Here is an 11,733-nt window from a genome sequence, read left to right on the forward strand (position 1 = left end):
AAGATGAATGCATGAAACCCAAAACAAACTAGGCGGAGCGAAAGGTGTACAGAGCGCATAGTCTCAAACCGGAGAACACCAATGAGGAACTCAAATTAAGGGAGGGGTATGTATAAGAAATGAATTGGGGCCTGTGCGAGATTCTAAAAGTTCGACAGAAACGCCCAAAATAGCCAATGCCTTTACGAGTTCTTTCCTGGCTGTATCAGGATCATCATAATCAAGCGCATTAATAGCGTACTTCGCAGCCTTCTTAGCTTTCGCCGTTTCCTCAGGGGAGATGGCATCAGGAAGAGGGGGAACAGAGTGATGCGGGTACGACGTTGGTGGGTAATGAGATGACACGGGAGGTAGAGCAGGAGCGGGGGTGATGGATGGGGCAGCAACGGGGGGAAACTTGGGGCAGGAGGCGAAACCAAATGCATCGGCAGAGAAGAAATGGACGGGAAAGATGGTACATCCAGTAAAATCGCGGAGATAGGTGGAATAACATTTACATCCTTGACACCTTCAGATTCAAACGAGGCGAAGTTTGGAGGTGGTTAACCAGAGAAGGCACGAGATGGCTAGCTTCATCCGGCCCGTAGTACAGGGTGCAATTCTCTGGACTCCACCGAACTTATCTGGTACTGAAAATTCCTTCCATGCATTCCGGGACAACAATGGACATTTCTCCTCCCCCCGGAATAAGCAGGCCAACTGCAAGAGGAGGCCAAGATCAGGTCGGAAAGACCCAGTATTCGTGCCGCGGTTGCTGTGGCGTATCCACTGGGGATTTCCAAGACAGGTCATGAGAATGTACAGGATGTTGTTTTCGGAAGACATCCTCGTGAGGAGCTCGCTGACAAGACTCGTGGGCCTATGGCCCTGCTCAGTATGTGCTTGGTATGTGATTCTTCTCCAGCACTACTAGTTGTTGACCTGCGGATTTAGGCTACTATGCAATTGGTGCTGATATCGCTCAAGATCGTAAACTTCGGGAGAACCACTGGTCGATTAGAAGGATTTGGACTGATCAGTAAGTATGCCCATTCCCACTTCTGACCTCTTGTTTCAATGGCTCACGACTAACGTTGCTTACTTGCTTGGATCGTCACGCTCAGTTGACTCTGCTCGAAATTTCGATCCTGCACGCAAAAGTTGAAGCAGGAAATGCATCGTCCCCTCCGTCCGCTGCTTCCGTTGTCGTTTCGGGCGTTGCTTCGGGGCTTCTGGTGATCCAACATCCTAGCCTTGGCACCATTATCAACTCTTAAACTTTGCATGTGTCTGACTCGGCTTGACGTGGGCTTGGGGGGTCCTCCCCAAGGTAGAATAGCAGCCTCTACGAGGTGCTCAAAGTGCAAATCTGCACTTTCTTGACTTGCCCGATGTCGACTCTGAGCATTGCTACTAAACTTGTCACATATATTTACATGAACCCTAAGAGGCGGCAGAAGGAGAGCTGACTGTTTGTACATGCGTAATCAATCACTCTCAAATGGTGTTGTGCAGGATAAGATGACCTGGACGAGGGTTTGCATCAAAACTAATGAAACCCTGTGTATTTGACAGCCCGGTAGTACCGTACTACCGCTGATGTATGGGACAGCTGATTTTTTTCCTTTTATAGGTCGTGGGAATTTCTTCTATATGGGTGGCTGTGCTGGCTGACCAGCTGATCCCTTGGTTGCTGATCAGCTGGAGAGGAGCTGATTGGAGCTGATGTATGGGTGGCTGTGCCAGCTGACCAGCTGATCCATGGTTGCTGATCAGCTCGAGGGGAGCTGATTAGAGCTGATGTATGGGTGGCTGTGCTAGCTGACCAGCTGCATGGTTGTTGCATACTCTATAACTGGTGGGACACCACCTGACATGGCACACAGTTGGATTGCTTGGATTTTAGTTTGGATTGGATTCGGCTTATATACAGCATATATCTAGTATGAAATAAGATCTACTTACTGTCATATCCCAGAATCCTGACCCCGCACTTTCCCACCTCACTACACCTCCCTAACAACCTCGCCATCCCCTACACCACTCCTCCTTGCGTTCCCACCCTGCTTCTGTCCCTACTGTCTCAGCTCCGGCCTGGACTTCGGCACACTCACCCTTAGCCACCTCCATCCCGGAAGCTTGGCTCCAAGTCGGAACCTTCAGAATCCCTGGATTGCTCCGACCTCCTGACAGACCCCCAACATTTTGTTATATACTTCTAAACCCTTCCTCTCTCCATTTCAATTATTGGAGTCGCCCAACATTTCTCGGATATGTAACTCTGGCATTGGAGCTACCTGTACCCCTGGTGACTCCACCCTTGTCATCTTAATTAGTCAGCTTCCACTTATAGCACAGCTGATGTCTTTTTTCCATTCAGTGGGCTAACCTTCCTGTTAGAACTGGGCGAGGGCGGACGATTCCAGAGGGGAACCAGAGACTTAGCGTGGAAGGACCTCAGCCTCAGCCACTCAGGTGGAGCGCTGTGCCATTGCTGGTTGTCCTGGGGGTCCCTAATTTTGGATCTAGCAGAGGGAAAGTCTCTTGGGGGCATTTCAGGTCGATTTCAGACTAAGGCCTAAAACGAGTATGTACAAGCGCCGATATATATAATGGAGAGGGTGAAAGCACAAGGAAATAAAGGGGGTCCGAATCGGAACGAAGGCGTCCGAACGGGAACAAAGGGATGACAGAAGCGGAGCGGTACCGAAGGTCATAGGGCAGAACCTGTGGTACATCCGAAAGGAGGTAAGGAGGGCGAAGCCCAGAGGGGCAGGAGGATGAGGGGAAGTGGGGATGATGACTAACTGGCTAGAATGGGAAGAAGCAGCAGTCCAAATAGGGATGAGGGGGAAACGTGAAAGATACATTACAAGGGGCGAAAGTGCCGAAGATGATCTGTGGAGCTCAGAGGTTGCAGAGCTTACCGAGCTTACAGAGGCAGGGTTGAAAGTCCGAGGAATATTGGCAATGGTGTTTACGTAGTATGAGGTCACCAATGCAATGGAATAAAGCCGAGGTGGGGTCAAAGTCCGAGGTAGGAACTATGACAGAGACTCGGAGCAAAGGTACGAGCGGCGTCCGAGTACAAGGTATGGGACAGCGGCAGGAGGTCGTAACTTGGCGGGAGGTCGGCGGAAGAGGGCCAGAGGGAAGAGAGAGGAAAGAGGAAAGAGGAAAGGAGTGGAGGAGAGGAAAGGTGTCAGGTCCAAAGATGAGTATCGGAGCAGATGGTCGAAGGGTAGGAGAACGATGGAAGGGTGGAGGTGTTGTGAGGAGGAAGCAGAGGAGTGGGAGGAGGAGTAGGAGGAGGGTGGCAAGAGGAGTGGTGTTCGGTCCGAGGTGAGTATCGGAGCGAACAGAGATAGGACAGGAGGAGGATGGAGGAGTGGAGATGGCATGAGGGGTGAGAGGAGGTGTGGCATCAGGACCGAAGGTGAATATCGGAATGGACAGCGGTAGGGTAGGACTCCGGAGGTGGTGAAGAAGGAGGTCTGGGAGTCGGGTTGGGATCGGGTATGCACGGATATGACACTTCCCTTACCCATTTCTCGTTCCCATTTATTCTCTGGCCTTCAACTCTGCCTCCCTCAACCTGACACCTCGGTTCCCCATTAGAGATAACTTTCAGTATCACCCTGCAAGCCTACCTTCGGGCCGCTCCCTCCTTTCTGTTTCTGGGTTGTAGCCCGCCACTCCGCTAACCCCATAACCCGAATATTCAGTCAGCTAACATGTAACTCCGTTAGCTCCACTCTGCTCGGTCCTGCCATTCATGGGCCCACCCTCTATGTAACTATATATACATAACTTGTAGATAGGTTACACTCTAGTGATAAAATCGACTAGAGTTTCCCTCTTCTAGTTCTCATTGCCACTTAGTAAATTAGGGCATGGACGTGTAACTAGGCACAGCGCTCCTGGTCTAAGTCGCTGAGGCCAAAGCCCTCCACCACGGGGACTTCTCCTTCGTCCCGCTTGTGGTCTCTGACAACCATCTTCCTTACTTCCCTCACACCCATTTGGACCTCATCATCTCCGTCGCCTATACCTCCAACTTCCATCCACCTATCTCCAGTCATCTCAGACCTCTTTATACACCATTTCATTTATTTCATCCCCCCACTATTTCGGACTACAACTTCCGACTCCGGACCCTTTGGAACATCACTTTCAGTAGTGTCCTGCACATCATTGGACAAGCCCAGACTCGACCATTATAGGGGAAAACAGTGTCAGGGTTCCGTCACTGCAAGGGTTCCGCCATGTTAATTTAGGCAGGATCACCAGAATTTACGCGAACAGTATGGTGGAGAAGTGGGTTGTCAGTACAATAATTATAGAACCTAGACACAATAAATTATACAAGACTGATAATATCACAACCCTTGGTCCACCAGATTGATCGCGAACATTCTGGTGGATTGAAGGAATATTGAGACATAGGTCACCTACCCATGTAATGTCATGGTTGCCACCAGAATGTTCGCGAATGTTCTGGTGGACCAAGGATAAAGTGTTGTGATATCAGCATTTGGGGAAATAATTATGCCAACCAGGTGAATGAGTCAGAATGGTAGGACTTGAGTAATGATGAGTAACAGTGAGGTGATTGATCTGATCGATTGATCGATCAGACGCTACAGCTCACCACCCACCACCATCATCACCCATCCACCATGGCTGGAAGCACAGCGCTCCCCAATGCGAATATCCAAGGCCTTTCACGCCACATGGTGATCTCAGAGGACCTGAGACATTTGACATATGACAAGGCAATAGCAGTGTCCCATGCGCTGCGTGAGAAAGCCTTCATTGGCATTTGTGAGCTGAAGGCTCACACCCACAGTTCTCTCCCTCTCACCTACAGTGTGAGGAATGCACAGGCCATCGATCAAGCCAGGTTGGATGGCATCAAAGATAGCATCATTGAGGACAGTGGTCCATCAAGACTACGACCAGATATGCCAGTTGTGCTGTTGATCAGGCAACCCTGGGTGACCAGTACTGACTGGCCAAAAATAATCACGCCAGATAACCATAAGTCATTGGCAGTTCTTGAACTGAGTGAGGTGGGTTGGCTAGCAGCAAGGGCTGGCCAATTGCAAGTTCTAAATGGACAACATCGGTATGATACATTATTTATCGGCTTTCTTTCGCTATAAATAATTTGATAATAATCATTATTCATCAGAATTGGGGCATTACAGGCTGCATATGCAGCGGTAGCCGGTGAGGTAAAGAAGTATGGGGAAGCAGTGGAAGGGAAGGTGGTTGATAATATGGCGACGTCGGAGGAGAGGGAAATATATCGGAAGGATGAGGAGAGGTTGAAGGAATGGAAGTTAAAGCTCCTAGAGCTTGTGACATGGCCTGCTGCGGTGTATGATTTGGGCAAGTGGAGGAAAACACAAAATTCGTATCCAAACTGACAAAAGCTTTTTAGATGTTTTGGAACAAGATGAAAGTATGGGGAGCTTCGTCATTGAGCTTCTCGCACGAAACAAGGATGTCATTGAAGTCATGGCCTCAGCAATTCGGAGGGGAGTGCTGTGCCTACATTCAGTAACACTTAGTGTCTGGTCCTTAACTTCAGAACAAGGGGGGTGTGAACTCTGGGGGAATAGTCATTATTGTCGATTTTGCACTGAGGTGCCATCAACTACAGACTTATATACATAATACAAGACAAATAGGAACAAAGGGAAAACCCAAGATGGACTTACCCACTTGCTGGGTTGGCAATCTCATGAGAGAATTGCCTTATCGAGCACTGTGGAGTGAGTAGTTGAAGGGTGGGATTAGTGACAGCTATTGGATAGTGGGAAAACCTTTGCAGGATTGGCAGAGGTCCTAGGAGGTCCATAGTAATGTTGGGTAGGTAGGAATATTAATAACCTTCTATGATTAGGATAGGGGGTACTGGAGATTGTACCAGAGATCGTAGGTGGAGGTGGACCAGAGGTATACTGGAGGGTATGGTGGAGGTGAGGGAGGGGATGGACCAGAGGTGGACCGGAATGGTGGCGGAGTAGGTCGGAGGTTAGGCAGAGTGTCAGAGACCAGACTTGAGACGAAGGAATGTCTCCGTAACGGAGGGCTTTGGCCTCAGCGACTTCTGCCAAGAGCGCTGTGCCTAGTGACACGTCCGTGCCCTAACTTACTGACTGGCACTTAGAACCTAGGGGGGGTAACTCTAGTTGATTTATCTGCTGGGGCGTAACCTATGTACAAGTGGTGTATATATATGGTTACAGCGGAGACGGTTCCGCAATTGGCGGAGCCGAACGGAGCGGAGCTAACGGGGTTAAGACATTAGCCGACTGAATATTACCGACGAGTCGGTTCGCGGGGTTAGCGGAAAGGCAGGCGTTAACCCAGAAACGGAAAGGAGGGATAGGCCCGAAGGTGGGCTCTGCAGGGCAGGCAAGTGTATTGCCCAGCGGAGGCGGGAGTGCGCTAGCGGACGTCGGAGCTGTCCGGAAGTCTTCGGGGCTCCGTACTTAGGGAGGCGTAGGTAATAAATTGAAATGAGGGGGTGGTGACCATCGAGGGGTACCGAGAGGTTTGCGGAATACGGGGGCTCCGAGGTTGGTGAGGGGGGAGCGGAGTTAGAACGGAGGGATCGGAGAGACCGGAAGTCGATGGCCGGGGATGGATATGACACAGAGTTGGTATGGATATGACAGCACCTGCCTTGGCTCCTTCATCCATGAGACACAGGATGGGGTGCTGGTCGATCGATTGATCATCAGTGGCAGTGGTGATGAGATTGTCAGTGGGGAGCTGGATGAAGGACTTCTTGATCAGGATTGAGATCATAAAGTCAGGCAATGTCGATTTGATGCCATTGCATATTAGGTCTCTGGCAATCAAGTCTGCTGCTTTCTTGTTTAGGGCACATGTATTAATTGAGCCAAAGGTGAAGTTGTAGGGGTTGGTATGGAGGTGATAATGAAATATGCCTAACAAGTGGCTTTGGGCAGCCTTGATGGGACAGGAAGGGAGGATTTATTGATTCATAATAAATTTTTGTGAGCATCAAGTTGATCAAGAATGAAATTGGTGGACATACATGAATTGCTTTGGCCTTGACCTCAGCATTCTGAAGATCCTGCAGATCGGCAGGGAGATTGAGGGGTTTATATCAATGATGTGCCCATTGGGCATGATTGCTGATGATGGTTGTGAACGATTGCTCAATTTCTTCATTGTCATTGCTGACAATCAGGTTCAACTTGACTTTCTTCATAAGTGCTTGGGAACGTGAGGATGAGGGCTGAGGTTTGGGTGGAACTGCTGCTGACATGACAAAGGAGAGGATGTTTTTAGGATATGTGCCAAGGGATAACTGAGAGGCACTTACAAAATTTAGACATGATGATGGTGGGGTGGTGGTGAGAGGAAAGATGTGTCATGTGTGAGGAGAAGACAGGATAGGATAATGATAAGGCATCCCATATATGGTAAGGGACAGTAAGTGAATATGACATATATGGTATGGTAATTGAAATGTATTATGGTGGAGGGGACAATTGGAGCACTACATGATGTTGGAGATGAAGATGGAAGGATGTCACCCTGATGGAAACTTTTCCATCAGGGCCATGGTCAGTGATTGGGTGGAACCACTGAATTGTGCCCTCATGAAATCTTTTCCATCAGGGCATGTTTGTCACTTTCAGCTGGAGGATTCACAGAGTTATGCCCCAATGAGAAATTTCTCATCAGGGTGGGTGCCAATAATCCCTCCAACCATGGGTTAGATGGCATACCAACCACTGGTCTAACCCAACTCAAATGTCTTCATGCCCCTTACAAAATTGATGATGTACCATTGACCCATCTGCTGCACGCCCACCATGTACCCGGCCTGGGCACCTCGGGCAACTTCCCGCTATGCCCAGCACGCGTGCATGCACCGGATGGCCTTGGGATCTCCCATGGAGACACCCGGGTGGTTACTGACGTGGCACCTGTCATGTGATCTAAGCCACATGTATATAAACGAACCTGAAGTGGGAACCGAAGAAGTAGCCTTCTTCTCAACTTTCCACTTCAGTCTAAGTGGCCAGGGACCACTGTCCTGCATCGGGCCTGTCAGTATGCATGCCCGATCCGCCCCCCACCAGGCTCAGCCCCGGACGCTGACTCGTCCGGGGTCGAGGGAGCCCGGGCGTCACCTGACAGTAGCATCTAATACCTGAGGCTTTGAATGATGGGGTGCTCCATTTGACTTCCCATTTAATTATTGTTTAATGACCTCATTTCATGAGACTAATCATGGGGCAATGACCAGAATCGGCCCAGCTGATGCTGCAACCTCTCTTGCTTGATTGGACCCCACTGCGCCTGTCTCAGCACCACGCTCACCCCTTTGCTTCCCTATCTTTCACGAGCTGCTGTGCAAACCTGACCATTTGATGGACCCAGGAACCATGCCTCAGTTGTACGCTGGGTTTTCTGGTGCAGATGCGTGAAGCAGATTATACCAGTAGAGGTATGTACTGAACTTCACTCATCATGAGAATGCCCACGATAATTCAGGCCGTGTTTATAAAAAGGGCTTCCATGATGCCCCCTTTCCTCTCCTTATTGGCTGAATCTCCTCGCATCTCTCATGGTGAGTCAAATGCCAACTTGCTGCTGCTCATCAAAACTCACTCGTGAACTGCTGCTGCTGCCTCTCCTGCTTCCCTGGCTGCCGCTATCGTCTTAACTTGCTCACATCCGCTGCTATAGTCTGACTAGTTTTGTCTCTCCCACCCCCAACCCCTTTCACCACCATTAGAACGATCTTGAGCTTTTGTCTTGCGAATTCTCCTCACATCTCTCGTGTCATTGTTTCTCCGAATTTGCGTGTATTATCAGTATCCATTCGTGTTTGCTCAGTTGAACCTGATTAGGCACATTCATACCCCATCACCAATACATCACATGGCCACATGAGTTCCCCTCAAATGGGACAATCCCGGCAACAAGGGCATTGAATATCTACTATATATAAAGAGCGCGGACATGCTCCACAAATTGCGAATGCTGATTGGTTGGAGCGAGGTCTCACACACTCTCATTGGATGAAGGCGCTTACTTCAGCTCCCATTTGGGATGCACTCACTTAGCTCATCACCCCTTTAGGGCTCTTCCTCACCCATTTTGGTTCTGTTTTGCCTTCCTTTTTCACGCTCTACCTCGTATTTACAGGATTTATTTACAGTGTATTTTTCTCAAACTGAATAAAAAATGAAATTTTCACGCTATAGTTCTACTGCGCTCTGCTGCACTGAACTGCAGCTCTACTGTGGTCAGACTGCGCCTAGAATCCTTATTGTCCTTCCTCGCCTAAACTATTTTAATGGTTAATTAGAACTTGACTGCGCTGCATTTGTTGCAGTTTCCTATTTCAAATTCCTCATATTTACCACTAAATTCGCTATGACTTGGTGATTCTGAATTCAAACTTCGCATTACTATGCGTATGGCTGTGCTGAGACCTTCAGCTGATTTATTCCATTTTTATCCAGCGACATTTAGTTAAAATGAGACTTGAAATGGTAAATGCCCCAGGTCCCTCAACCTAGCCGTAAAACTGACTACCTTGACCTCCCTTGCTACTGTCTCTGTATCAGCCCTCTTGGACTCGGGTGCCACTGGGAACTTCATAAGCCCCGAGTTTGTCAGAAAGCATGGGCTCAAGACAACCCCGCTCCCCCAACCCATCCCTGTCTGCAACGTCGATGGGACCCCAAATGAGAACGGGGCCATAACTGAGGAACTAGAGGCCCTTGACATTCGGATGGCACATGGAGCAGGCCTGCTTCGCTGTCACGAACCTTGGACAGTAGTCCCTCATCATAGGACACTCGTGGTTGCTGCACCACAACCCAGAGGTAGACTGGAAGCAGCAAAAGGTCATTATGTCTCGCTGCCCATCCTCCTGTTGGTCAGCGTGAGGACACCCCAACAAAGACCCTGTAGTGGAACTGGGGGATGGGATTTACGCCGCTATCATCCCTCTGGGGTGGGGACACAAACTGAGAGCGACCACGACACCATCCCAGTGGATGGCCCAGGAGGCCCTCAAACCAGAAGCAGAGCCTGCACCATTTGAGGCGCTAGTCCCAGAACAGTACCAAGACTTCCGGGACATATTCTTGAAGGAGGCCTTCAACCAGCTGCCCCCACGGAAGCCCTGGGACCATGCAATAGACCTGGTGCCAGATGCCAAACTCCTGAGGGGGAGAACCTTCCCTCTGTCACAACCAGAACAGAAGGAACTAGACGAGTTCCTGTGCGAGAACCTGCAGAATGGGCGCATATGGGTGTCCAAATCCCCGATGGGAGCCCCAGTCTTCTTCATCAAGAAGAAGGATGGATCGTTGCACCTAGTCCAAGATTACTGGAAGCTCAATGAGATCATGGTCAAAAACTTGTACCCCCTCCCACTCATTTCGGACGTCCTCACACACCTCCAAAACACCAAGTACTTCTCGGTGCTAGATCTGCACTGGGGATTTAACAACGTCTGCATCAAGGATGGTGATGAGTGGAAGGTGGCGTTTTCGACCAACTGTGGGCTATTCGAGCCCACCATTATGTTCTTTGGCCTGTGTAACTCCCCCATGACCTTCCAGACAATGATGAATGACATCCTCCGAGACTTCATCAACCAGGAGGTTGTCATCTGCTACGTGGATGACATTTTGATCTTCACTGCCACCCTGTCATATCCATCCATGGCCATCACCCTCGACCACCTCCACTCCTCCGGATTACCTCTGCTCCTCCACCACTAACCTCGGAGCCCCTGGTTTCTGCAATCACCTCTGACCCCCCTGATGGTCACATATTACCTACACCTCCCTAAGTATGGAGCCCCGAAGCTCTCTGGACAGCCCTGACGTCCACTAGCACATTCCTGCCTCCGCTGGGCAATTCACTTGCTTGCCCTGCAAGTCTACCTTCAGGCCTATCCCTCCTTTCTACTTGTGGGTCATAACCCATCATTCCGTTAAACCCGCAACCCGACTTGTCGGTAATATTCAGTTGGCTAACATCTATCCCCATTAGCTCCACTCTGCTCAGTCCCGCTATTCACGGGCCTGCCCTCACTGTAACTATATACTTAACTTGTACATAGGTTACACTTCAGTGATAAAATTGACTAGAGTTGATCCCCCTTTAGTTCTCGTTGCCAGTAAGTAAATTAGGGCACGGACATGTAACTTGGCACAGTGCTCCTGGTCTGAGTCACTGAGGCTGAAGCCCTCCGCCATGGAGACATCTCCTTCGTCTTGATCCGGTCTCTAACACACCCTGGAGGAGCACTGGAGGGTTGTCCGAGAAGTCCTGGAGATGCTGTGGAAGCGGAGACTCTTCTTGAAGCCAGAGAAGCATAAGTTCGAGCAGAATTGGATTGAGTATCTCTCAAGGACTCCGAGTGCCTCAAGTTCATAGGCAAAATACCTATGCTGAGTGTTTGTGAACTTTTTGGACATAAACATGGCAGGGTGGCAAGTTTGCCACTTTTTGCCTTGCCCAATTAGTGCACCCATGCCTGCTGGGCATGCATCTATTATAACCCAGATGTGGAGTTTGTCCCTCTCTTCTATTGAGAGGTTTTCCGGTGGATTCCACTGACAGGCTTCAGAATTGGAGCCCTGCACATGAGACGTTTTATCTCATTGAAGCATTTCTGGTGGAGTGGGGTCCACCTGAATATCTGCTTGTTCGAGCAGATTGTTTGCAGTGGCC

General features: G+C 49.6%; 1 protein-coding gene across 1 annotated transcript; it reads left to right on the plus strand.

The window, feature by feature from the left end:
• Positions 1–4,658: 4,658 nt before the first annotated feature.
• On the plus strand, positions 4,659–5,411 carry EI90DRAFT_3019263 (uncharacterized protein; the record flags this gene model as incomplete). The annotated part of the gene is made up of 2 exons (XM_039057331.1): positions 4,659–5,107; positions 5,174–5,411. The coding sequence occupies 2 exons, from the start codon at positions 4,659–4,661 to the stop codon at positions 5,409–5,411; spliced, it is 687 nt and encodes a 228-aa protein (XP_038912019.1).
• Between the last annotated feature and the right edge of the window lie 6,322 nt (positions 5,412–11,733).

Source organism: Cantharellus anzutake (assembly GCF_015039405.1).
Source record: "Cantharellus anzutake strain C23 chromosome Unknown EI90scaffold_55, whole genome shotgun sequence".
NCBI lineage: Eukaryota > Fungi > Basidiomycota > Agaricomycetes > Cantharellales > Hydnaceae > Cantharellus > Cantharellus anzutake.